General features: G+C 38.2%; 1 protein-coding gene across 1 annotated transcript in view; it reads left to right on the top strand.

The window, feature by feature from the left end:
- LOC136863561 (CLIP domain-containing serine protease B4) overlaps positions 1 to 23,114 on the top strand; it is a 243,077-nt gene that overhangs the window by 147,201 nt on the left and 72,762 nt on the right. Inside the window, exon 4 of the mRNA XM_068225994.1 lies at positions 18,328 to 18,536. Within this exon, the coding sequence (XP_068082095.1) occupies positions 18,328 to 18,536 (209 nt within the window). The remainder of the gene's footprint in view (positions 1 to 18,327; positions 18,537 to 23,114) is intronic.

The raw sequence follows: 23,114 nt of genomic DNA, 5'->3' as shown, positions 1-23,114 counted from the left end.
TTGCACTAAAACCAAACCCCATGGCACTACAGCCCTTGAAGGGCCTTGGCTTACCAAGCGACCGCTGCTCAGACCGAAGGCCTGCAGATTACGAGGTGTCGTTATTCTTGGCTTTCGAGACCGGGGCCTCTATCTCACCGTCAGATAGCTCCTCAGTTCTAATCACGTAGGCTGAGTGGACCTCGAACCAGCCCTCAGGTGCAGGTAAAAATCCCTGACCTAGCCGGGAATCGAACCCGGAGCCTCCGGGTAAGAGGCAGGCACGTTACCCCTACACCACGGGGTCGGCATATTCTTTGGACTATTATGTATTGGTAATTGACCTGTGTGATGATTGTTTTAGGTTCAAAGTGTATTTCTTTCAATGTATGCCACTTTAGAGCAATTTTTAGATTTTCTTGTGCCTTTGTCAACCTTCCTAACTTGTCTTCAATATATATATATATATATATATATTACAACTTGCTTTACGTCGCACCGACACATACCGGTCTTATAACGATGATGGGATAGGAAAGGGATAGGAGGGTGAAGAAAGCGGTCATGGCCTTAACAAAGGTAGTCCCAACATTTACCTGGTGTGAAAATGGGAAACCACGGAAAACAATCTTCAGGGCTGCCCGACAATTGGGTTTGAACGCATTATCTTCCGGATGCAAGCTCATAGTAGCGCGCCCCTAACCGCATGGCCACCTCGCCCGGTTTCAATAGATATGACTCCCAGGAAGCGTAATGTGATTGTAGCATTATCTCAGAATACTACCATGACACGAGGCACAATATATTTATTTATTTATTTATTTATTTATTTATTTATTTATTTATTTATTTATTGATATATTTATTTATTTATTTATTTATTTATTTATTTATTTATTTATTTATTTATTTATTTATTTATTTATTTATTTATTTATTTATTTATTTATTTATTTATTTATTTATTTATTTATTTATTTGGGAAACCAAAACAACGAGAAGCCAAATTGCAGAGTTCTGCAATGAAAAATATATTTACAATGGAGTACCACATTGCAGACATAAAAGAATAAGTGGAAAAACAATGAGGAAAATCATCTATTGACAAAAGTAGCGGAAGAAAAGTAATAATAACAATAGTAATAACAATAATAATAATGCCATTTGCTTTATGTCCGACTAACTACTTTTACTGTTTTTGAGACGCCGAGGTGCCGGAATTTTGTTCCGCAGGGGTTCCTTTACGTGCCACTAAATCTACCGACACGAGGCTGACTTCTTTGAGCACCTTCAAATACCAACGGACTAAGCCAGGATCGAACCTGCCAAGTTGAAGTCAGAAGGCCAGGACCTCAACCGTCTGAGCCACTCAGCCCGGCAAAATTTAAAAATAACAAAATAACTTTAGAGATACAACAGTTAACAACAAAACATAAAGACAAAAGAAAAGAAAGAGGAAAATTAAAGATTGAAAATAAAGCGAAGGGAAGAACTTAAAGCTAGGCACAGTAAGATAAATACAGATATGACACACATGTAACGGTATAGTACAGTAAAAAATAAATATTACATTGTGTACAGTAGAAGGGGCAGCAATGAAAAGAGAAAAAAGGAACATGAAGAAAATGAGCTAGGTTAAATTAAGGAAAAATCGATTAAAGGAGGCATACGAAGAAAACCAAATTTCTGTAATAAGATAAAGAGTAATGAGGGCTGGAATGCGGATAAATAAGTTATTTGAACAAGAGAGAAGCGTGAATAAGAAATATAAATGGGTTGATCCATCCTGGTTTTGCGAGCTGGAACATGTAGGAAAAAGAAGGGTGCAGGTTCAGGAGAACGAAATAAACTGATAACAGCATGTTTATAGGAATCTAAGGTCGGCTACTTTCCTGCTAGTAGATAACGGGCGAAGGTTTAACTTATCCAGTATCTGATTGTTGCTCAAATTTGGACAATCGGATACTCTGGTTCTAACAATGGCACAGAAGGATCACTGCACACGGTCAATATGGTTAAAATTAGTGGGTGAAGAGGTAGACCAAATGGGAGACACAAATTCAGTAATCGGTATGATGCAAGGTACATTGTAGACTCTGAGGGCGCGGATATCGGTGATGTCAGAAAATCTGCACAACAAACCCAGAGGTGACATTGCTCGTGAGGTTATCTTTTGTATATTGGGGGGAAATAACAATTTGCTGGCAAACAACACTCCTAAGTTATTTTGTTTGTTTAGAGTTGGGAACGGGTTACCGGGGAAGGAGTATTTACTAAGAATATGGGATTTACGAAGCTTGATCGAAATAGACGAACACTTGGTAGGATCAGGCTTAAGACGCCATGTAGAGTACCATTCAGAAAGTGAGTTGAGCCCACTCTGTAAGGAGTTTACAGTACGTCTGATGGAGTATTGATTTATTTGAATATTTTAGTATCTGCAAATAGTATAGTATTAATGAGATCGTCAATAAATAGGACAAAAAGAAGAGGACCTAGGATACTGCCCTGTGGGACACCAGAATGTACCATAACAAGAGTCGAACTGAACCCATCAAGAACCACACACTGAGTTGTGGTATTGAGAAAGCCCTGTAGGTGAGTTATGAAGCGACCATAGGTATGAAAACATTCTGAGATTTTATAGGAAGAAGTGCGTGGTCTACGGTACCAAAAGCTTTTGCAATATCAATGTAGCACACGTCCAGCTGAGAGCCGGTGTTGCACGATAGAGAAGAACAGGCAGGAGCTACCAGGAAGAAAACCATGCTGCTGGGGCGGTATATCAGGAAGGGTGAAAGAAAAGAGACCCTGGTTGTTAATCTTTTCACAAATGACTGACAGTGTGGTTAATAAAGAGATAGAGCGATAGTTTCTGACATCGGACCTCCTTCCGCTTTTAAAAGCCGGAGTGATGTTAACAATTTTCCAGTCGTCTGGAAAATAGCCAGCTAAGAAGCAACGGTTAAATATACAACAATAGGATGGGCAAGAGTCGCAGTGGTATTCTTAAGGAAGGCAGGACTGAGGCCACCTAGACCAGTAGGTTTATTTTCTGGCAGGGAGTAAAGTAAAGAGTAAGGACTTCTGACTCAGAGGTGGAAAGATTACTGAGACTATGAGAAGGAACAGGATCAATACACGGAAATCTGGGAACTGGATAGGTGCGACAAAATTAGACGGAAAGTAATCGTTCAAAATTTCTGGTCTATTACTACCGCTGGCTAAATTATCACAAGTCACTGTGTCTGGCACACGCTTTGTATTTTTCCTCTTGTTTATCAGAGTCCAGTATCTCTTGCTATTACTTCTCACTTCTTATTCACCGGGCGAGTTGGCCGTCGCGTAGAGGCGCGCTGCTGTGAGCTTGCATCCGGGAGATAGTAGGTTCGAATCCCACTATCGGCAGCCCTGAAAATGGTTTTCCGTGGTTTCCAATTTTCACACCAGGCAAATGCTGGGGCTGTACCTCAATTAAGGCCACGGCCGCTTCCTTCCAACTCCTAGGCCTTGCCTATCCCATCGTCGCCATAAGGCCTATCTGTGTCGGTGCGACGTAAAGCCCCTAGCAAAAAAAACTTCTTATTCAGTGGTCAGTGGAATAAATAGACTGGGTCAGTTTCACCCAAGAAAAAGGGTAGCTGTGACAGGAAATAGAAAATTATGCAAGTTGATGAAACTTTTCTCCTCAGAAGAAGCGGATCATACCCCAGGCTCACTGATGAGGACTTGGCTCACGAACTGGAGGAAAGGGGAGTGAATCTGCACATATTTAACATTTGTCATAGACTTCTGGTAGCTGGAAGGAAAGTCTGCAAACCTCCAAAGAAACACCTTATAATAGGAGAAATGTGCAGGAAACATCTCTTGTGGGCTCGTAGTTATCAGGACTGGACAATAGAACACAGGAATAAAGTTACTTTCACTGATGAGAGTGACTTTAAAGTGCAAGAGCAGAGGGTTCAGTATATGTGCCGATCGCAGATTGAGCCAAAAACTTCAGCACATTCGCAACAAACCGTAAAACACATTGTAAAAAGGATGATTTGGGGGTGATTGAAAAATGAAGGACTGCGACCCTCAGTTGATCAGATGACAGGATGGTGAACTCTGACTAGTCCATCCTAATACTGGAAAAGAGAGTTATTCGTGAGCTTCAGAAGAAGTTTGCTGATGGTGACAGAATTTTTCAGAAAATTTAGCTCCTTATGAGCCTCCGTGGCTCGGGTGGCAGCATGCTGGCCTCTCACCACTGGGTTCCGTGGTTCAAATCCCGGACAATCCATGTGAGATTTGTGCTAGACAAAGCGGAGGCGGGACAGGATTTTCTCCAAGTACTCGGGTTTTTCGTGTCATTTTTCATTCCAGCAACACACTCCAGTATCATTTCATTTCATCTGTCAGTCAATAGTCATTGCTCCAGAAGAGTGCGACAGGCTTCGTCAGCCGGCACAATTCCTATCCTCGCCGCTAGATAGGGCTTCATTCATTCCATTCCTGACCGGTCAAATGACTGGAAACAGGCTGTGTATTTTCGTTTAGCTCCTTGCTATACTTATAGGAAAGTGAAGACGTTCTTCAGTGAGAACTATATTTGTGTCAGAGTGGCCAGAGAACTCCCCTGACATTAATCAAATGGAAAATCTATGGGCTATTTGCAGAAGGAGATTCGTAAAACATGACTGTTACACTGTTCTATATAGTTATAGTGTGCTTTCTTGATGATGAAGTTAAAAATATGTGCTCAAAGCTTGTGGAATCTATGTCAAACCATGTAAAGTAACTTATGAAAGTGAGCCAAGGATATATTAGCAAAGATTAAGTGTGTGTATTCGGTGAATGAATGCAAAAAATTGTGCGAGTTACCGTACTGTCGTGTTCCGATTAACTTGCACGGGACTGTATGCCTCTGATTATGATCTCTAATTTATGTGCTGCTGTTCTTGCAGTTTCCCAGAAAGTACTCTATGTCCCTATTCTGATTTTCTGTATGAGGTGCATACACTTGAATGAAAACTCTCGTTTTTTATCGACCTTGATTCAGACTTTTGTCATTCTGTTACTCACATGTTCTACCTGCTCTATATTATTTCAATTGTTCTTCCATAATTACTCCCACACCATTTTTTGCTTCATTGCCTCCACTCGAATATATAAATCCATTCCTCGATCGTTTTCTCTATTTCCTCTGGAAGCTGAACATATCAATGCTATTCTTTCCACGATATCCACTATGCCACCTGTTTTCAGTCTGTGTTAAGATAGTGATGATTTTGTTCACTTTGTTTGTGTCCCGAGTCACCAACTTTCCATAGCACCCTCAGGCAGGAAAGAATTACTTTTTGCTTCAGGGGAATGCCCTAGTATTTATCTTGACCCACAAATGGACTTCATTTTAGGTTGTTAATACTGATGAAGTCGCCGCTGTCATACACATCTTAGATCTCCTACCAGCACTTATGGCGTACACACGCCGGTGTAGCCACTCCACTGGAGTGATGATTTTATTTGCCTCTTCCGCCAAGTATGCTGAACTGAAGCCCACCCTCTCCGCCGCAAATGTCATTGAGGTCTTCGCTCATAACCCTAAGCTGGGACCTGTACCAGATGCTGCACACTGGGTCAGTGTACTGTGGGACTTGAGTGAGCGAACCCCGATGAAATCCTACTGCGGTGCCCTTCATCGAGTGTCGAGGTGGGCCGGCACGTTTACTTTGAACAAATTAGAGTGCTTAAAGCAGGCCGGCTGCGCCTGAATACTGTGTGCATGGAATAATGGAATAGGACCTCGGTTCTATTTTGTTGGTTTTCGCAACCCGAGGTACTAATTAATAGGGACAGGCGGGGGCATTCGTATTGCGATGTTAGAGGTGAAATTCTTGGATCGTCGCAAGACGGACCGAAGCGAAAGCATTTTCCAAGTATATTTTCATTATCAAGAAAGAAAGTCCCCCCAGAACAAATAATGCTTCCTTCCTTTACATATTTTCCAGCTCTCAAATCAATTAATCCTGGTGTGGGTCTCATACACTGGAACCAAACGCTAATTGGTGCCTTACCAGCGACTTACGCACCCTCTCCTTTACATGTTTACTACAACACTTGAATACCCTCATAACCATATGAAGAGAGCTGTAACCATTTCTTATAATCTTGTTAATGTGATTACTGCAATGAAGATCATTCCCTATATTAACACTTATCTTCTTAATATGATCCATATAAGGAACTTCCAGCAACCCCAGAAATTGCTGGGTTAAGGCGAAGAAAGTAGAATAAGCATAATGGCTGTGCATGTTATGCTCTATGGCTATAGAGCCAAGCTCCACATTCAGGAAACAAGCGGGCTTGAACCCCACTGTCGATGGTCCTGAGAATGTTTTTCTGTGGTTTCCCATTTTTAACTTCCAGGCAAAAGCTGGAACAATTTCTAAACATAGGCATTTCACCTAACAGTCCTATCCACCCCTTGTGATCTAGTTATATGCAACATCATCAGATTTATTTATTCATAAATTAGTTTGGAGAGACTGAAGGACCTAGCAGTTACAAATTATGGAGTCCATCGGTCCCTCTCCCTAAAAAGGGTTAATATAACGATAAATGTATTTACGGGCTAGAAAACATCAGGAATGGTTAGTGCCACCATTAATTCATTATAGGTACCACAAATATACCTGCAGAACAAGCACAGATATGAATAACACGTACCTTACAAAATAAGCACACACAGACCAGGAACAGGTATTGCATAGGCTCGGCGCTGCTAGCTGCATGTCAAGAATTGCAATAGCTCACTTGGCAGGTGCGCAGTTGAAGGTGTGAATGTGGATAGTGCTCGCGAGTATAGAGATTCAAATCTTACATCTGGGATGTTGCAAGATTACATACTTAACAATTTCCAGAGACTGATTTGTTTATTTAACCTGAAAAGGGCTGTTGGAATCGTGGCATAGGGTATGGAGCTGGGATGGACAATTTCTGACAAAAGAGTAGTGTTACAAAAGTGTTCCCAACTTTGAGCTGGGAAGACTTGGGAATAACGTGATGAGATGCTCGAATAAGTGGTATATTCTGAGCTGTCAGTGCAGAGATGGTGTGGAATGACATTAATAGACAAGTTTGAGTGGAGATTTCAACACCGTGAAAATGTATAATATACTATAATATACCTGTACAAATTCACAGTATTAAACAAAGAATGACATGTTTCACTCTACAAGAACATCAGATTCTATCAAATCACTTTAATACATGTGTATATATTGCACCCGCTCACCTCCTGAATCCCAGACTAGCCTTAATCTCAGGGGCGATCAGTTCGTCAAAGATGTTAAATTTTTAATCAAAAACAAAAATATATATTATATAGGTGCACCAAATGAAAACAGGGATGAAGAGGGCATGCAAATTAAGGTAAAGGGGGACGGCTCATTCATAGATACTAATTATAGACTCCACAATAGAACTGGGAAGTGATAACATAAATTCAATGGGCATACTGGACTAACTACAGTAAAAAGATATGAAAATTGTTTCCTTCTGAAATTGCAATAAGGAGCAATTTATTTACTTAATTCGCACACAGCAAGTGATGACAGCTATTACAATTAGAAATTTCCATCCTGAAAGAGAATTCATAAATTTGGATTCACCTCACTACTCTGGTAATAATAAAGACCCACTTTATTATAATAGATAAATAAAGAGGTGCAGACTGGAAAGAAATAGAGTTAGAAATGGCTGTGGAAGTAAGGAGAAATTGAAGGAACTTACTAGAAAATTGAATCTAGCAAAGAAAGCAGCTAAGGATAACATGATGGCAAGGATAATGGGCTGTCATACAAATTTTACTGAAAAATGGAAGGGTATGTATAGGTATTTTAAGCCAGAAACAAGTTCCAAAAAGGACATTCCAGGAGTAATTAATGAACAAGGAGAGTGTGTATGCGAGGATCTTCAAAAGGCAGAAGTATCAGTCAGCAGTATGTAAAGATTGTTGGTTACAAGGATGATGTTCAGACAGAGAAGGAGACTAATGCTAAAGAAGTATTAAAATTTGCATATGATAACAATGATATTTACAATAAGATACCAGAGTTGAAAACTAGAAAAGCAGCTGGAATTGATAACATTTCTGGGGATATACTAAAGACAATGGGTTGGGATATAGTACCATATCTGAAGGACATATTTGATTATTGTTTGGTCAGAGGAGCTCTACCAGTTGAATGGAGAGTTACTATAGTAAGCCCTGTGTATAAAGGAAAGGGTGATAAACATAAAGCTGAAAATTACAGGCCAGTAAGTTTGACGTAAATTGTATGTAAGCTTTGGGAAGGCATTCTTTCTGATTATATTAGACATGTTTGTGAAATTCATGACTGGTTCGATAGAAGGCAGTTCGGTTTTCTGAAGCTCAACTTGTAGGATTCCAGCAAGATATACCAGATATATTGGATTCTGGAGGTCAAATGGACTGTATCGCGACTGACCTGTCTAAAGCATTTGATAGGGTGGATCATAGGAGACTACTGGCAAAAACGACTGCAATTGGACTAGACAAAAGAGTGACTGAATGGGTTGCTATATTTCTGGAAAATAGATCTCAGAGAATTAGAGTAGGTGAAGCTTTATCTGACCCTGTAATAATTAAGAGGGGAATTCCTCAAGGCAATATTATCGGACCTTTATGTTTTCTTATATATATAAATGATATGAGTAAACATGTAGAATCAGAGTTAAGGCTTTTTGCGGATGGTGTTATTCTCTATAGAGTAATAAATAAGTTACAAGATTGTGAGCAACTGCAGAGTGACCTCGAAAATGTTGTGAGATGGACAGCAGGCAATGGTATGTTGATCAACGGGGTTAAAAGTCAGGTTGTGAGTTTCACAAATAGGAAAAGTCCTCTCAGTTTTAATTCCTGCGTTGATGTTTTGAAAATTCCTTTTGGGGATCATTGTAAGTATCTAGGTGTTATTATAAGGAAATATCTCCATTGGGGTAATCACATAAATGGGATTGTAAATAAAGGGTTCAGATCTCTGCACATGGTTATGAGGGTGTTTAGGGGTTGTAGTAAGGATGTGAAGGAGAGTGCATATAAGTCTCTGGTAAGACCCCAACTAGAGTATGGTTCCAGTGTATGGGACCCTCACCAGGATTACCTGATTCAAGAACTGGAAAAAATCCAAAGAAAAGCAGCTCGATTTGTTCTGGGTGATTTCCGACAAAAGAGTACCGTTACAAAAATGTTGCAAAGTTTGGGTTGGGAGGAATTCAGAGAAAGAAGAAGAGCTGCTCGACTAAGTGGTATGTTCCGAGCTGTCAGCGGAAGGATGTCGTAGAATGACATTAGTAGACGAATAAGTTTGAGTGGCGTTTATAAAAGTAGGAAAGATCACAATATGAAGATAAAGTTGGATTTCAAGAGGTCAAATTGGGGCAAATATTCATTTATAGGAAGGGGAGTTAGGGACTGGAATAACTTACCAAGGGAGACGTTCAATAAATTTCCAATTTCTTTGAAATCATTTAGGAAAAGGCTAGGAAAACAACAGATAGGGAATCTGCCACTTGGGCGACTGCCCTAAATGCAGATCAGTATTGATTGATTGATTGATTGATTGATTGATTGATTGATTGATTGATTGATTGATTGATTGATTGATTGATTGATTGATTGATTGATTGATTGATTGATTGATTGATTGATTGATTGATTGATTGATTGATTGATTGATTGATTGATAGTGTGAAATATTTGGTTAATTCGCCCCATTTGTTACTGGGGATCGGATCCACATCCGTATGAATGGACGCTTCACCGCTGGAGATCTTCTTTCGGAGACGTGGGCATCAGAGTAACTATTTACTGTCATCTCCACGTTCCGTTGGACATGAGTCACTTCCGGCATGTACATTCTTGTAGGCCGGATTCCCACCGTGGAAATGTTATCGTATCTAAAACGGGAATTAATTGTACGGACAAATTCTAACCTAACATAAACAGATTTACAAACATGCCAACTCAAAGCTTATCTTAATATTTACATTTGTCAATACGACAAGCCGTACGGAAAAGTTCATTATGTATGCTCGCACAATTAAGACAAGTGCCGTCCGTGGGTTATTCCGCACTTACCGCCAACAATCTCCCACGTGGAAAACCAACATCTGGTCAGTGGCGAAGCGTGAGCTAAATGAGGGGGTAGACAGATATTTTTAAAGTTATTTTAATCGTATTATAAATATTATATTAATAACTCTGAAACTAAGACAAGTCCTATAACAACCTACTGTATAACCCAGCGTGCACTCATTTTATTTCTGTTCATAGTGTTCTACGGAGCAAAATACCGATTTACTTGAGAGATGACCTTCAGTACCTATCATCCAGGAATAATCTCCAAACAAGGTCATTAACTAACTCCTTGCTAAGTGTCCCTACCCATCGCACTACTAGTAACAGCAAATACAATACTGTATTTGGTAACAGTGATTCATTCATCCCCGCTACTGTCCACCTGTGGAATTCCCTGCCGGCTGAAATTAGAAACAATCCTAGTACTCAGCTGTTCTAAAAAAGGTGTTGCAAAACATTACTTATATACCGGAACATAATCCATAGGGCATATCTAAGATAATGTACTTTCTTCCTGCAAACATTAACCGTAGGATCTATGCCATGAGCTTTACCAGTTAATCTGTAAGTTGCACAGTTATAGTATGTTGTAGAATTTAACATGAATTAAATAGTGTATTATGGTTGGGCATAATAGCAGGCTCTATAGCTTGAGCCACGCCATAGAAAACAAGACGATAATAAATAAATAAATAAATAAATAAATAAATAAATAAATAAATAAATAAATAAATAAATAAATAGGGTGCGGGAACTGTCAAATAATAACATACTTTTAGAATTAAAAATAGCAATCTAATTCATTGTTATGTAAATTTAATGAGAGGTTAATCACAGATTTTCGTACAACTCACCTTAAACAATATTCCTGCAAACGAGTTCAATCCGCCTGTCCTTCATTTCAGCAAGTATGTCTATTACTCTCGTCTTGAAGTTAGGTGTCTTGCTAAGATGTCACAGCAGTTCCTTCTCTATAGCTAGAGTTCCCAAGTTGGACAGTCTCTGGTTGGTCATCGAATTTCTTAAATAGATTTTAATTCGTTTCAAGGCATTCGTAGCACGTTCGCTAGAAACTGACGTTAACGGAATAGATAGCATCAAGTTAAGGAATTTTGTTGTTTCCGTATACACACTCTGGAGTTCATTATTAAGAATGCACGCCAATAGTTGCTGTGGTCGAATATATTCGTCGGGATCAGATTAAATGTTGATAAGTTCGTTCTTAAGTTGATCTAGATGGAAAACCTTAGGGTACATGACCATGAGATCGTTTAAATGCTGTTGGGGAAATTGTGAATGATAAATATTAAATTTAGTTTCATCAAGTAGTTCTACGGAACGAAGGCTTTCGTAATTACCGAAACGTGTTTCTAACTGAAGCAACACTGAATCAAGAACCTCGTAGGCAACTCTTCTTTGACCCTGGTTAGTATTCACGACATTTGAACACAAAGCAGAACATTTTTTTTCAATTTCTTTAATTACTTTATCACTTCTGAGAGATCTGATGTTAGTAGTAGCAACCTTCACCTCTTTAAAACACAAATTTATATCAGAAGACGTTTTCGACTGTAGAATGCTAACCAAGAAGTCGGTGTAGGCAAAAATTCTAGAAAAGAGCCAGAGGAGGAACAAAAATTTGTGATTGTTCAATATATTGTCTATTCCTATTGCTGTCTGGATTGATTCTGGATCCCAGTTGTCAGAATTTATAATTTGATCCACTGCTCTTTTCAACTCGGAATACTATTTTTTTCACGGTCATAACAGCCCGAGAATGATAATTCTATCGGGTAGGAGAAGGATGAGGAAGCTGAAAACCTTGCTCTCTCTCAGCAATTCTGCACGACGTGAAGAACGAGAGAAGAATGTGTGGAAGACAGATAAACTGCATATGAACAATTTCACCTCTTTTATAGTTTTCGCAGAATGAAGAAGAACCAAATTGAGTTGATGGGCGTAACAATGTACGAAGATGGCATGAGGATAAGACTGCCTGACAATTGCCTGGACACCTCCTTTATGACCATATATTACTGTAGCTCCGTCATACGTCTGACATACGAGTCTGGTATCATCAATGTTTCATTCTTTCAGAACTGAGATCGTGACATCAGCTAAACCCCTAGCAGTCTTATCAGCAGACACGTCATAAAAGCCTAGAAACCGCTCTTCGACTTCACCATTAACACAATACCTCACAATAATATTTAATTGTGATTTAACGGAAACATCTGTAGTTTCGTCAGCTTGGACAGAAACGAATTCAGCTAATTCTATCTCTTTTCGAATACGTTTCTGAACGGCAACAGTTACAGCTTTAATAAAATCATTTTGTATGTCACTAGAAGTACCTTTGAAGACATTTTCTGATTCTAAATGGTCTTTCTTGAAAGATTCCTCCGAAGCCAGTAAGTCAAGAGTAGCCAAGTAATTCCCTTTATTAAATGAACATAAAGAAGAACATTGACTTTATCGATGACCCCTGAACGTCAATTCCTGCATACGTAAGTGGCAAACAACGTCTCCTAATCTGCTGACAATTTTCCTATTTTTTAAAACCATTTCATTGTGTTTAATGGCCTAGTCTCTGCCCCTCTAAAAAGGCATGATCGATACGGCACCGACCCAATATGTGAAATTTCTCGGCGCACTTTATATGATCCTCAGATGCCGCGTGTTTTTTAGCTTTTTGCTCGAAAGTGTTTATGGTGTTTACACCCGTTCTGCGCCAAGAATCTTCCCCGTCAACGCCAAACATCAAGCAATAAAAACACAATAACTTTTGTTCACGACCTTTACCAGTTCCACACAACCATTGATATTTATCATACCAGCTTTTCTGAAATTTTCGAACAAATTTTCCGTCCTGGTGTGATAATGTTAGGCCAGGCCGTTTCTGTAAAGTTTTTATCGTTATCTTTTGTTCTAACGACAAGGAGGAAATACCATTGTTAAGTAAGTACACAACTGAATCGAAGTCAGGACTGTTAAATTCAGAAGCCATGATAGGCCTATCATCAATAAACACAAACTGCCACACGAGAAAACAAGAATTGCTCTTTATATTTTATCATCAGTAACTATTCACTATTCCTTTATAATGAAAAATTAACACTTAGGCCTATCACTTTATTTTAAGACACTAGCACACGCATACCCTATTAGCCACTTGCTCTCACGCCTCACACCACATTCGTAACTTTGAAACTGTAACTGTTCGTTTCCGTCATAATGGCGTACCGTAACTAATATTGGCGGGCAAGGAAATGCATGTACTTGAAGGGTTTTGGTGCTATCATTCATTTATTAGGTGTAAGTTTGCTATGTTTCGTATTTGAATATTATTATATCATTATTTTATTTTTAGACGTGTCTTATAATAAAGTACATTCAAATTAATTATATTTAAAGCATGCCTGAGATGGTAGCCAATAAAGAGCATCTTTATAACTAAGGTCCAAATAATAGCCAATGAGAGCAAGAAGAGACGCTGGTAAGTCTGTCTACTGGGCGGAGCAATCTCGCTATAGGAAAGTAATAGTTCCACTGTCAGCACCTATAGATAGCGTTAGTGTTGCTCTATCTGAAAGCTTTGAAAATCAAGGGGAAAATACACAGAATGGACAGCGTCTACTTTTGTCTATGTGCTTCATGTAACTGACGCGAGCCCGAGCATTGCCGAAGTGAGTCGAAAATAAGTAAAGCGCAGAATACAATAATGTCTTGTATTTAGAAATGATTAATGTTCTATAAAAATAATTGAATTTGCCAGACAATTTCTCGTTCACAAAATTTTAAGGGTACACGCTGTCTACCCTGTCTCCCCTGACGCTTCGCCCCTGCATCTGGTTCCGACCAACTCGACACATGACGACTGTCCCTACCATATCTTCCCATGATTATTAAATAATTGTCATTATCATTCTTTATCTGATCATTATCATATTTCGTGATTACCATCGATTATTTTATTATTATCATTAATTTCAATTATCATCCTATATTTGATTATTATCATTTATCATCCCGGATGATTATATGCTAACCTTTGCCGACGTTTCAAACGAAGGGTCGTTTTTCCTCGTAATTAATCCGCACAAATTAATGATCAGTTTCATAAGACATTATTATTATTATTATTATTATTATTATTATTAGAGATTATCATTCGTAACACTGAATCATCGTCCATTAAATATTTTAATTTCCTTTCATCATTATTATTTTTCTCAGAAATATTATTGCAAGTTCTCCTTCTTCAACTTTTGATTGTTATTATTATTATTATTATTATTATTATTATTATTATTATTATTATTATTATTATTAGTTATTATTATTATTATTTTCTTCGGTGGAGATTATAATTATCGTATCACTTATTCATCATGGATTTAATATTTTACATTGATCTCACCATAATTATTCTCACATTAATCTAATAAATTCTTCCTATTATTCCTCTTCGAAGTATTATTATTATTATTATTATTTATGATAACTTAATTTCACGTGTTACACTACCGTTAGCGATATTTACGTTTAATGCATAAGCTTTTACAATTTCGGTATAGTTTGGCAGTAACCAATTGATTAAAACAAGATTCACTTGGATTATTATAATTATTAAATTGACAGTTTTCTATTTTTATTTCCACTCTCTATAATTTAGTCACATATGTTGAGTCCAATTGTGAACCACCAAGATCCGATCTACGTCGATCGGGATACCACGGTATTCGGAACCGCAACGTTCCTTTTCGTACTGCCGTTAATTTTATGGGGACACCATGTCCTCCCAAGACACATCTAAAATCCCATGGCACATCGCGGCTGGGCAAATACATCCATTGCCTGCGATTGCTAAATTATTCCTCCCTTTTCATTTGAAGTGCACTTATTCCACTGAAACTCTTTAAACATTTAATTCAATAATTAATCCCCGGTGCGTGGATTCTGCCACTTATAACACCACCGGAATTGACATTATAACGTCCTAGGCCTCGAGATTTATCTATTTCATCATCAAAAACAGTACGGCTCAATTTTCACCTCATGCCGGATTTTCGTCCCGCACGACTTCCGATCTCAAAAATGGGCTCAAACCACTCTGGTCTTTCAACATTACGTGACCATCCTATACACGTGCCTCTATTACTTCTAAACAAATTTTTATGGATATGATAAAGTAGAAAAACGTGAAATCTGCAATTTACGTAAAAATCAAGTTTACTGCCCGAATGAAAGTCTTATACGCCACATTTTACCTCTACATTGATTATTACTTTCACCAGTGAACTCTCACAGCATTATTATTATTATTATTATTATTATTATTATTATTATTATTATTATTATTATTATTATTATTATTATTATATTTTAACTTGCGAACTTATAAAGATTTATTATTATTATTATTATTATTATTATTATTATTATTATTATTATTATTATTATTATTATTATTATTATTATTATTATTATTATTATTATTATTATTATATCACACGACCTTCCGTACGCAAACACATAATTACACACTCTGGCACTTTCATACATCTGGATGTCTTGTAACAAATATGCCTAACTAAGGTACAAGTAATCACCGCGGTGATTGAAAAATCAAAATAAACAAGTTCGTCCGTCTATCTTAAATAAATCATGGATTCGGGAAGCGATCCATGCGTTATGTTAAGTGCCCATGATTAATTTACATTGAGTCCCGTTTTATCACGATAACTTCCCCAAATATATCAAATTTGTGTACTCATTCCTCTGTAGAATTCCATTGTCTCGTGGCGAAGGAGAAGCCTCATGGCCACATATTGGTTTACTCGTGCATCATGTCGCAGTTTATAATATTAACAAAACCACACACTTCCATTATTAACACCTTACTAAAGAATTTACAATGATTTATACAAAAGGAACACTTATAGGTGCCTAAAGACCCATTACACTTTCGCCATTACATTCTTCACTTGAGCCCGAACCACAAGTCGTGACACTTTACGACGATGTGTCGTTTCATTCGACCCGGCGCGTATCATGATAGTCAACTTCCTGACGTATTTCTAGGCCGCTTAGTGATCGCCTCGCTTCTACATTTCCCCTCCTCGGATAACTGTATCACCGTCTATCTTGAAATATTTACTTCAGGCTCCGCACACTGCCTTCAAAAAGTACTATTGGCGTTCCGTTAATTATTTATTTTCAATCACATGAAACCAACATACAGTTATACTGATTATTTACACACGGTACTATGAATAATAGCTGCCTCTGTGGATCCGTGGTAAAGTGTCGGCCTCCAGATCCAATGATAGCGGGTTCAAACCCGGGAGAGGTAGTCGGATTTTTGAAGGGCGTAAAAAAGTCCATTCCATACTCCATGTCGTACGATGTCGGCATGTAAAAGGTCTCTGGCGATACATTTGGTATTCACCCGACAAAATTCATTAAATCTCAGCCATAGACGCCCAAGAGAGATCCGGTTTACTCGGTCTGCCATCTACTGGGCCTAGAGTAAAACGGAACGTCGAAATTGACGAGCAGACTGCCAGATGGCGTCAAATCGAAATGTCAGCACACGGTAGCTGAGGCCATACGATTATTATTATTATTATTATTATTATTATTATTATTATTATTATTATTATTATTATTATTACTATGAATAATCTCACTGTTCGTCTTCATTCTCATACCGACTCACGTACTTTCAGCTCTAACTAACTTCCAATGCGTCCCGAGGTACTGACTTACAGAGTCTCAACTACTTCATACGACTTATGGTGCGAGGTCCCACTTCTTGTTATTTATAGACGATAGGATTTCCCGCCTGGGTCATCCGCGGTCTACCAGAGGGAGGGGGTTGGTTATCCTAAATCGGCACTTCCAGGTGGATTTGGATCTCTGGATTTATCCCACTTAATAAGCTGGCGATGCACATTCCGGTGTCGTATTCTGATCTCATATCGTTCGGCGATCACGGAGATATTACTTGATTTCTGTCTTCCACTTTTCGCGCGCTAAGTCGGCGTCTCTGCTGGTGCGATCTCGCTGACCAATAGCAAGACAGCGTGGGTCTTTTCCTAGAATTCTATATTTTAATTCATCAAACTTACAATTAATCAACATGGGGATGATATCTAAAAATCCCATCTGATCAATTCGGTGGTTGGAATATTTTTATTATTATTATAACCGCAGATAATTGGAGTTCATATTGACTTCTGTCACGTTGGCGTATCTGCGAGTCCTTTACAAATTTTGTCATTGGCTAACACTGCATCGGTTCGTTTAAATATTTCCCTCTGACAAATTAACAACAATTTGCTTGGGGATGTGGGAAACGCTATTGCGACATTTTCTCTGTATTCGTGACGTACGGACCTCGCCCTTGTTCAAGAACAAATGCTCTTTCACTTCCTCGTAGCAATCAGGACTGTCGTTCTGAGTTCTCGATTTAATCCTCTTAGCTTTCGACAAGGAAATATACCACTCATTATGACAGGCTTAACTCTTGGCGCCAGATTGTCGTGAGCACGTCTGACAATGTTGAAATCTCTCTGTCTACACTGGACTGACATTGTGTATATCTCAATACTCTCATATGCCTTAATTTATTTTATAATATCAAATCATGATACCTCTGGGCCATCTCATCCATGTATAATATATACAATGTTGTTAACGTAATATAAACGTGTCCATGATTGAGAGTCTGATTTGTTAAAGGGGATATGGAGCCTCTTAGTACGGTTCTCTCTTCTCACTTTACTACAAAATATAAACCCGTTGTTTTTTCCTTGTGGTATGGTATGTATTTAAAAAGTTAGCCCTTCACCCTCCCAGGGAACCCGAGATTCACCTGTGCTTGTAGTAGGGTAATTGCTACAATAGATGGTAGCACTAGGTATCGTAATGGAGAATAAGTGTTAACCTAATTTACAATTACTCATTCCACTTTATATTCTTTTTTCTTTTTTTCTTGTAAATGAACATATTCTCATATTAATTTTATATTTTATGAAAATTAAATTTCAACTGACGAATATGATGTAACCACTCCTTCCTGCTAATATGTACATTTCAGTAACCTACAGTAAAGCTAGGTACTGAAATAATAATTTCTCAAATGTGAATTCAAGTTTTAACGGTCGTGTGTTTAAAAATGGCATGTGTTCTTTTAGGGCTTCTGTCAGACTGGGAGAGCATAATCTTGATGAAGAAACAGACTGTGATGTAGAAACCAAAGTATGTGCACCAGAGCCTTTGAACATTGATGTTGAAGAAGGTGTGCCACACCCACAGTATAAAGGTGCCGTTAACAAGAGCGACCAGAAGAATGACATTGCCCTTATTCGCTTAAAAAGACCTGTTTCTTTCAGTCAGTCTGTGGGTAAGTAAGTAATATAATGTACCTCATCATATTTCTTTCAGAAGTATGATATTTACATACACTGCCAAAATTTTCATATTTCCAAAAATATGTAACTTAAAAATTTTTTTAGTTTGTCAAACACACAAGTTCAATATAATATATAACACTATTATATACCTGTACAAATACACAGTATTAAACAAAGAATGACATGTTTCATTTTACAAGAACATCCTCAGATTCTATCAAATCACTTTAATACATATATATTGAACCCTTTGGTCCACCCTGAAGGATACGTACCTTCCTTACCTATCAGCAAAAATTTCATGAGCTCCGTCTCTCGGTCGTATAGGGTTCTTCGTCACTTGCTGAGGTAAAAGGTAGGGTTCATTAATCTTAATCTATCTACTCAAATGAAAGGTCTGTGTAATATATTCCTATTTATTCAAGTAATTCCTGAAGAATTTATGATTTATCAACGGTATCATTGAACTCAATCGTGTCCACTGGACACCAAGGTCTGTCTAGGGAGGTCTAGTCACGCTACCACAATCCTTTGCGGTGGCGGCCATATTGGGTCTCAAATATCGTTGTTACGTGGGCGTGCCCGATGTAATGATGTGAGTTATTACTTGTATTTTGAAGGAAAACGTGATACTGCGCCGCACCAAATTGTCAAAATAAGATAACTGATGGAATTAGAGTGTTTCGCTTCCCGAGAGATAAGCAAAGGAGAGCTCAGTGGGTATAAAACTGTAGGCGTGACAAATGGCAACCTACAGAAAATTGCTTCTTGTGGGAGGTTAGTGACGTTATACATTCGTATTATTCCTGAATAACAGTATGTTTATATGAACGATGTCTTATATTTATAGGTCTTATTATGGTTTTTCTGTTAGAGGCTTTACGTCGCACCGACACAGAGAGGTCTTATGGCGACGATGGGAGAGGAAAGGCCTAGGAGTTGGAAGGAAGCGGCCGTGGCCTTAATTAAAGTACAGCCCCAGCATTTGCCTGGTGTGAAATGGGAAACAACGAAAACCAACTTCAGGGCTGCCAACAGTGGGGTTCGAACCCACTATCCCCCGGATGCAAGCTCACAGCCGCGCGCCTCTAACCGCACGGCCAACTCGTCCAGTGTATTTCCTCCTAGCATCATTTTGAAGAATCGCAATTTGAACTAAAGAGGGCAGATGTACGGAAACTACTCGAGTGGAATTCCATCCCAACGATTTTCAAAGTCCCTAATCCACCTAAGTCTTTGACAAATAATAGGAAACCTCCCAAAGAAAGAGAATTGTCTTTCAAAACAAGCAAGACAAGTAACAGGAAATGTGTAATACTAGTATTGATGTTTATGAAAATTTACTTTTCATGTGTCCGGCTTCATGGCTAAATGGTTAGTGTGCTGGCCTTTCGTCACAGGGGTCCCAGGTTCGATTCTCGGCAGGTTCAGGAATTTTAACCATAATTGGTCAATTTCGCTGGCACGGGAGCTGGGTGTATTTGTCGTCTTCATCCTCATTTCATTCTCATCACGACGCGCAGGTCGCCTACGGGAGTCAGATCAAAAGACCTGCACCTGGCGAGCCGAACTTGTCCTCAGACGCTCCTGGCACTAAAAGCCAAACGCCATTTCATTCCATTCCTTTTCATGTAAACTACAGACTATCATTCTAACCCTACATGCAACGTAGAAATGTTTCACAGATATTTGAAATGCTTGTTCCTGTTCAGTTACCGATTATAATCACAACAAACAATAGGCCTATCACTTCAAATCAACAATTTATGTCCAGCTGGCGATCATTACAACAATTGTATTGATAATAGCAGTCCTATACTGTAGTGTAGTTATTATTTACAGCTAAATTTCATTCATCTTAAATGCTCTATAGAGTACATTATATGGCTCGACAAATACTTAAAGATCACAACACTCGCTTCACTCGCACTAACCAACTACTGTAATTGAATGTACTGTAGCCTAACATAATATCCTAATGTAATCCCTAAAATAGTCTAACCTAGGTTAACTCAACTTAATAATGACTGAATTTCTATTTCTTATGAAATCGTGTCTACCAATGGCTTTAATTTTCTTAACCGTTATTATTATTATTATTATTATTATTATTATTATTATTATTATTATTATTATTATTATTATTATTATTATTATTATTATTATTATTATTATTATATGCATGAATATTAGGACTCAGCTAAGAGCCCCATGGTCGCCAACTCACGCTCACTGGTTAGGAGAGCCTGACGCCCTTTTCAGTCGCCTCTTATGACAGGCAGGTGATACCGTGGTTGTTGTTCTATTGCCCCCACCCACGGGGGGAAATCTATTTTGGGTTGTGACTACAAGGCCCTTAGCTGAGTCTTGACATTGCTTTCACTATTCTAGCCCATCCGACCTCCCCTGGTCAACAGTTGTTCTTTGCCGACCTCGACGGCATTAGCGCATTCGAGGCCTAGGAAGTTTTTCATTTCCACGCACTTTGTGACCTTCATCTTTCTTTTGCCGATACCTTCATTTTTCGAAGTTTTGGTCCCCTTCCATTTGTTTTCTTCTGATTAGTGTTTATAGAGGATGGTTGTCCAGTTGTACTTCCTCTTAAAACAATAATCACCACCACCACTTTGTACTATATAGCTGCATGGGTTATCAATAAACTAGTTAAGAGTAGCTAAGAACATCACTCTTGCTGTTTTGGTGCAGAATATTTTTGCCTTAGAACCGACAGAAATACCACACGAATGGACAACAACAGTTACCATACATAATTTAATGCACTCAACTCAAGAGGCATTCATAGTTTGTCAACATACTGGGGTAACCTTTTAGAAACGCAGTATCGGAAATTACTCTCTTAATAAAGAAAACGCTGAAGGTAATTTATTACAACCGTCGTTTAGTACTTTAAATACAGTACTTCAAGTTCAGTATTTCATGTACCGGTAATCATAATATGACACAGGTGCTGCACAGATTTCTATGTTTCTGTCAATAAGATTACGTATTTGACAGATGATATTAATAAGGAACACAGTAAGACCAAGTTGTAAGGAAGTAAAAGAGAAGAACATGAGCTTTTCTGTTGATTCTTGTTTCTCAAAAAAGAAAAAAAAATGGAATTTCAGGCTCTGTTAATTATCTTCCTATTCAAACAGCCGTGAATGTATTCATATCATTTAAGTGTGCCCAATTAAATTCTTTATCAGAATTGGTTGGTATTTTGTTTTTATTTCAATGTACGGTACCGAAATCCTCTAAATTCGAATACACTTGCGTTTGGTCACGCTCGCTTAAAGACCCAATATGGCGGCTCCATAAGTAGCATTCGTGACTTGACCTCCCTAGACAGACCTTGCTCGACACCACAATCATTTTACATAGAAGGTCAGAACACTGGTGTGAGCCTTTGACGTAACTGCCTGATGGGCATCCTTACTAGAAACCATTTTCTCAATTATTAATTAAAGAAGGAAAAGTATGGAAATCCTTAAATTCGGATTCCATGTGAGACTACATGTACCATCATCGTGATTCTTTATGGTCCAGCCCTCGTAACACGAACTCTGGACTCTGGGTATAATTAAGGCAGTCCAATCGGTGTGTGCCACACAGTGGTTATACGGCATGGACCCTTAATTGAATCGATGTGACTTGCGACTATGTCATGGACCGACATCTAAGCTTCTCAGTTACTTTAAAGTCATTGTGGATGATGACCGCAAGGAAAATGATTCTACGGTGGCATATGGCCCTACTCTAAGTCATTGAGGTTGATGACCCCCCTGGCCATCCAAGTTTCTATGCTGAAAGCTAAACACAATTAAGTTACATCGGCTGAAGACCAAAGTTTCCACTTTACTAACCCCAGCACATTCACTGCTCAATCAATCAAAGTTAAATAATGCAACAACAACAATGCTCACAACACTTTGTGGCAGTAAAATCCATTATCTTCGGATATGTCCCCTTAATCGTTACGTAAACATTTACATATACCCCAGAAAATAAACTACGATTTCCAGAATGCATCTTCAAGTTATTCGCTTGATCTAAAGTTATTTCAAAATACGGTTTTCACTGAATTTAATAATTAAATAAATTTAAATGATTTAATAAAATCTTAAAGAACAACAAATTCTATCCCCACGGACGAATGGTTTCTTCACAAGTCCCTACACAATTCTTGACGTAATTTATTTTAATAATGTTTGATGTTTATCTGTTGATTCCTGTTGCTGGAAAGGAAATATTATATCATTCATGTCCAGTTTATATCTTGTTTCATGACCTCACACTTTAAATCTAATCTAACCCCAGCCATTATTAACACTAGGATTACCCTAATAATTACGTACAAACCAAGAGTAACTCGCCGTATAATGTAAGCCAATTACGATGTCATATCTCGTCATAACATTTCATAAAGTTTGTGCACCCCTCACAAACAAAACAATCATCACTACCACCGCTCTATATTTTGGACAACCCTAAAATTGGCTAACCTTACTCATTATACTCTACGTTCGTGATCTCAAATGTACATTACGATCTCAATTATACAAATT

Source organism: Anabrus simplex, chromosome 2 (genome assembly GCF_040414725.1).
Source record: "Anabrus simplex isolate iqAnaSimp1 chromosome 2, ASM4041472v1, whole genome shotgun sequence".
NCBI classification, from domain to species: Eukaryota; Metazoa; Arthropoda; class Insecta; order Orthoptera; family Tettigoniidae; genus Anabrus; species Anabrus simplex.
This window is presented reverse-complemented; position numbering and strand designations above follow the sequence as displayed.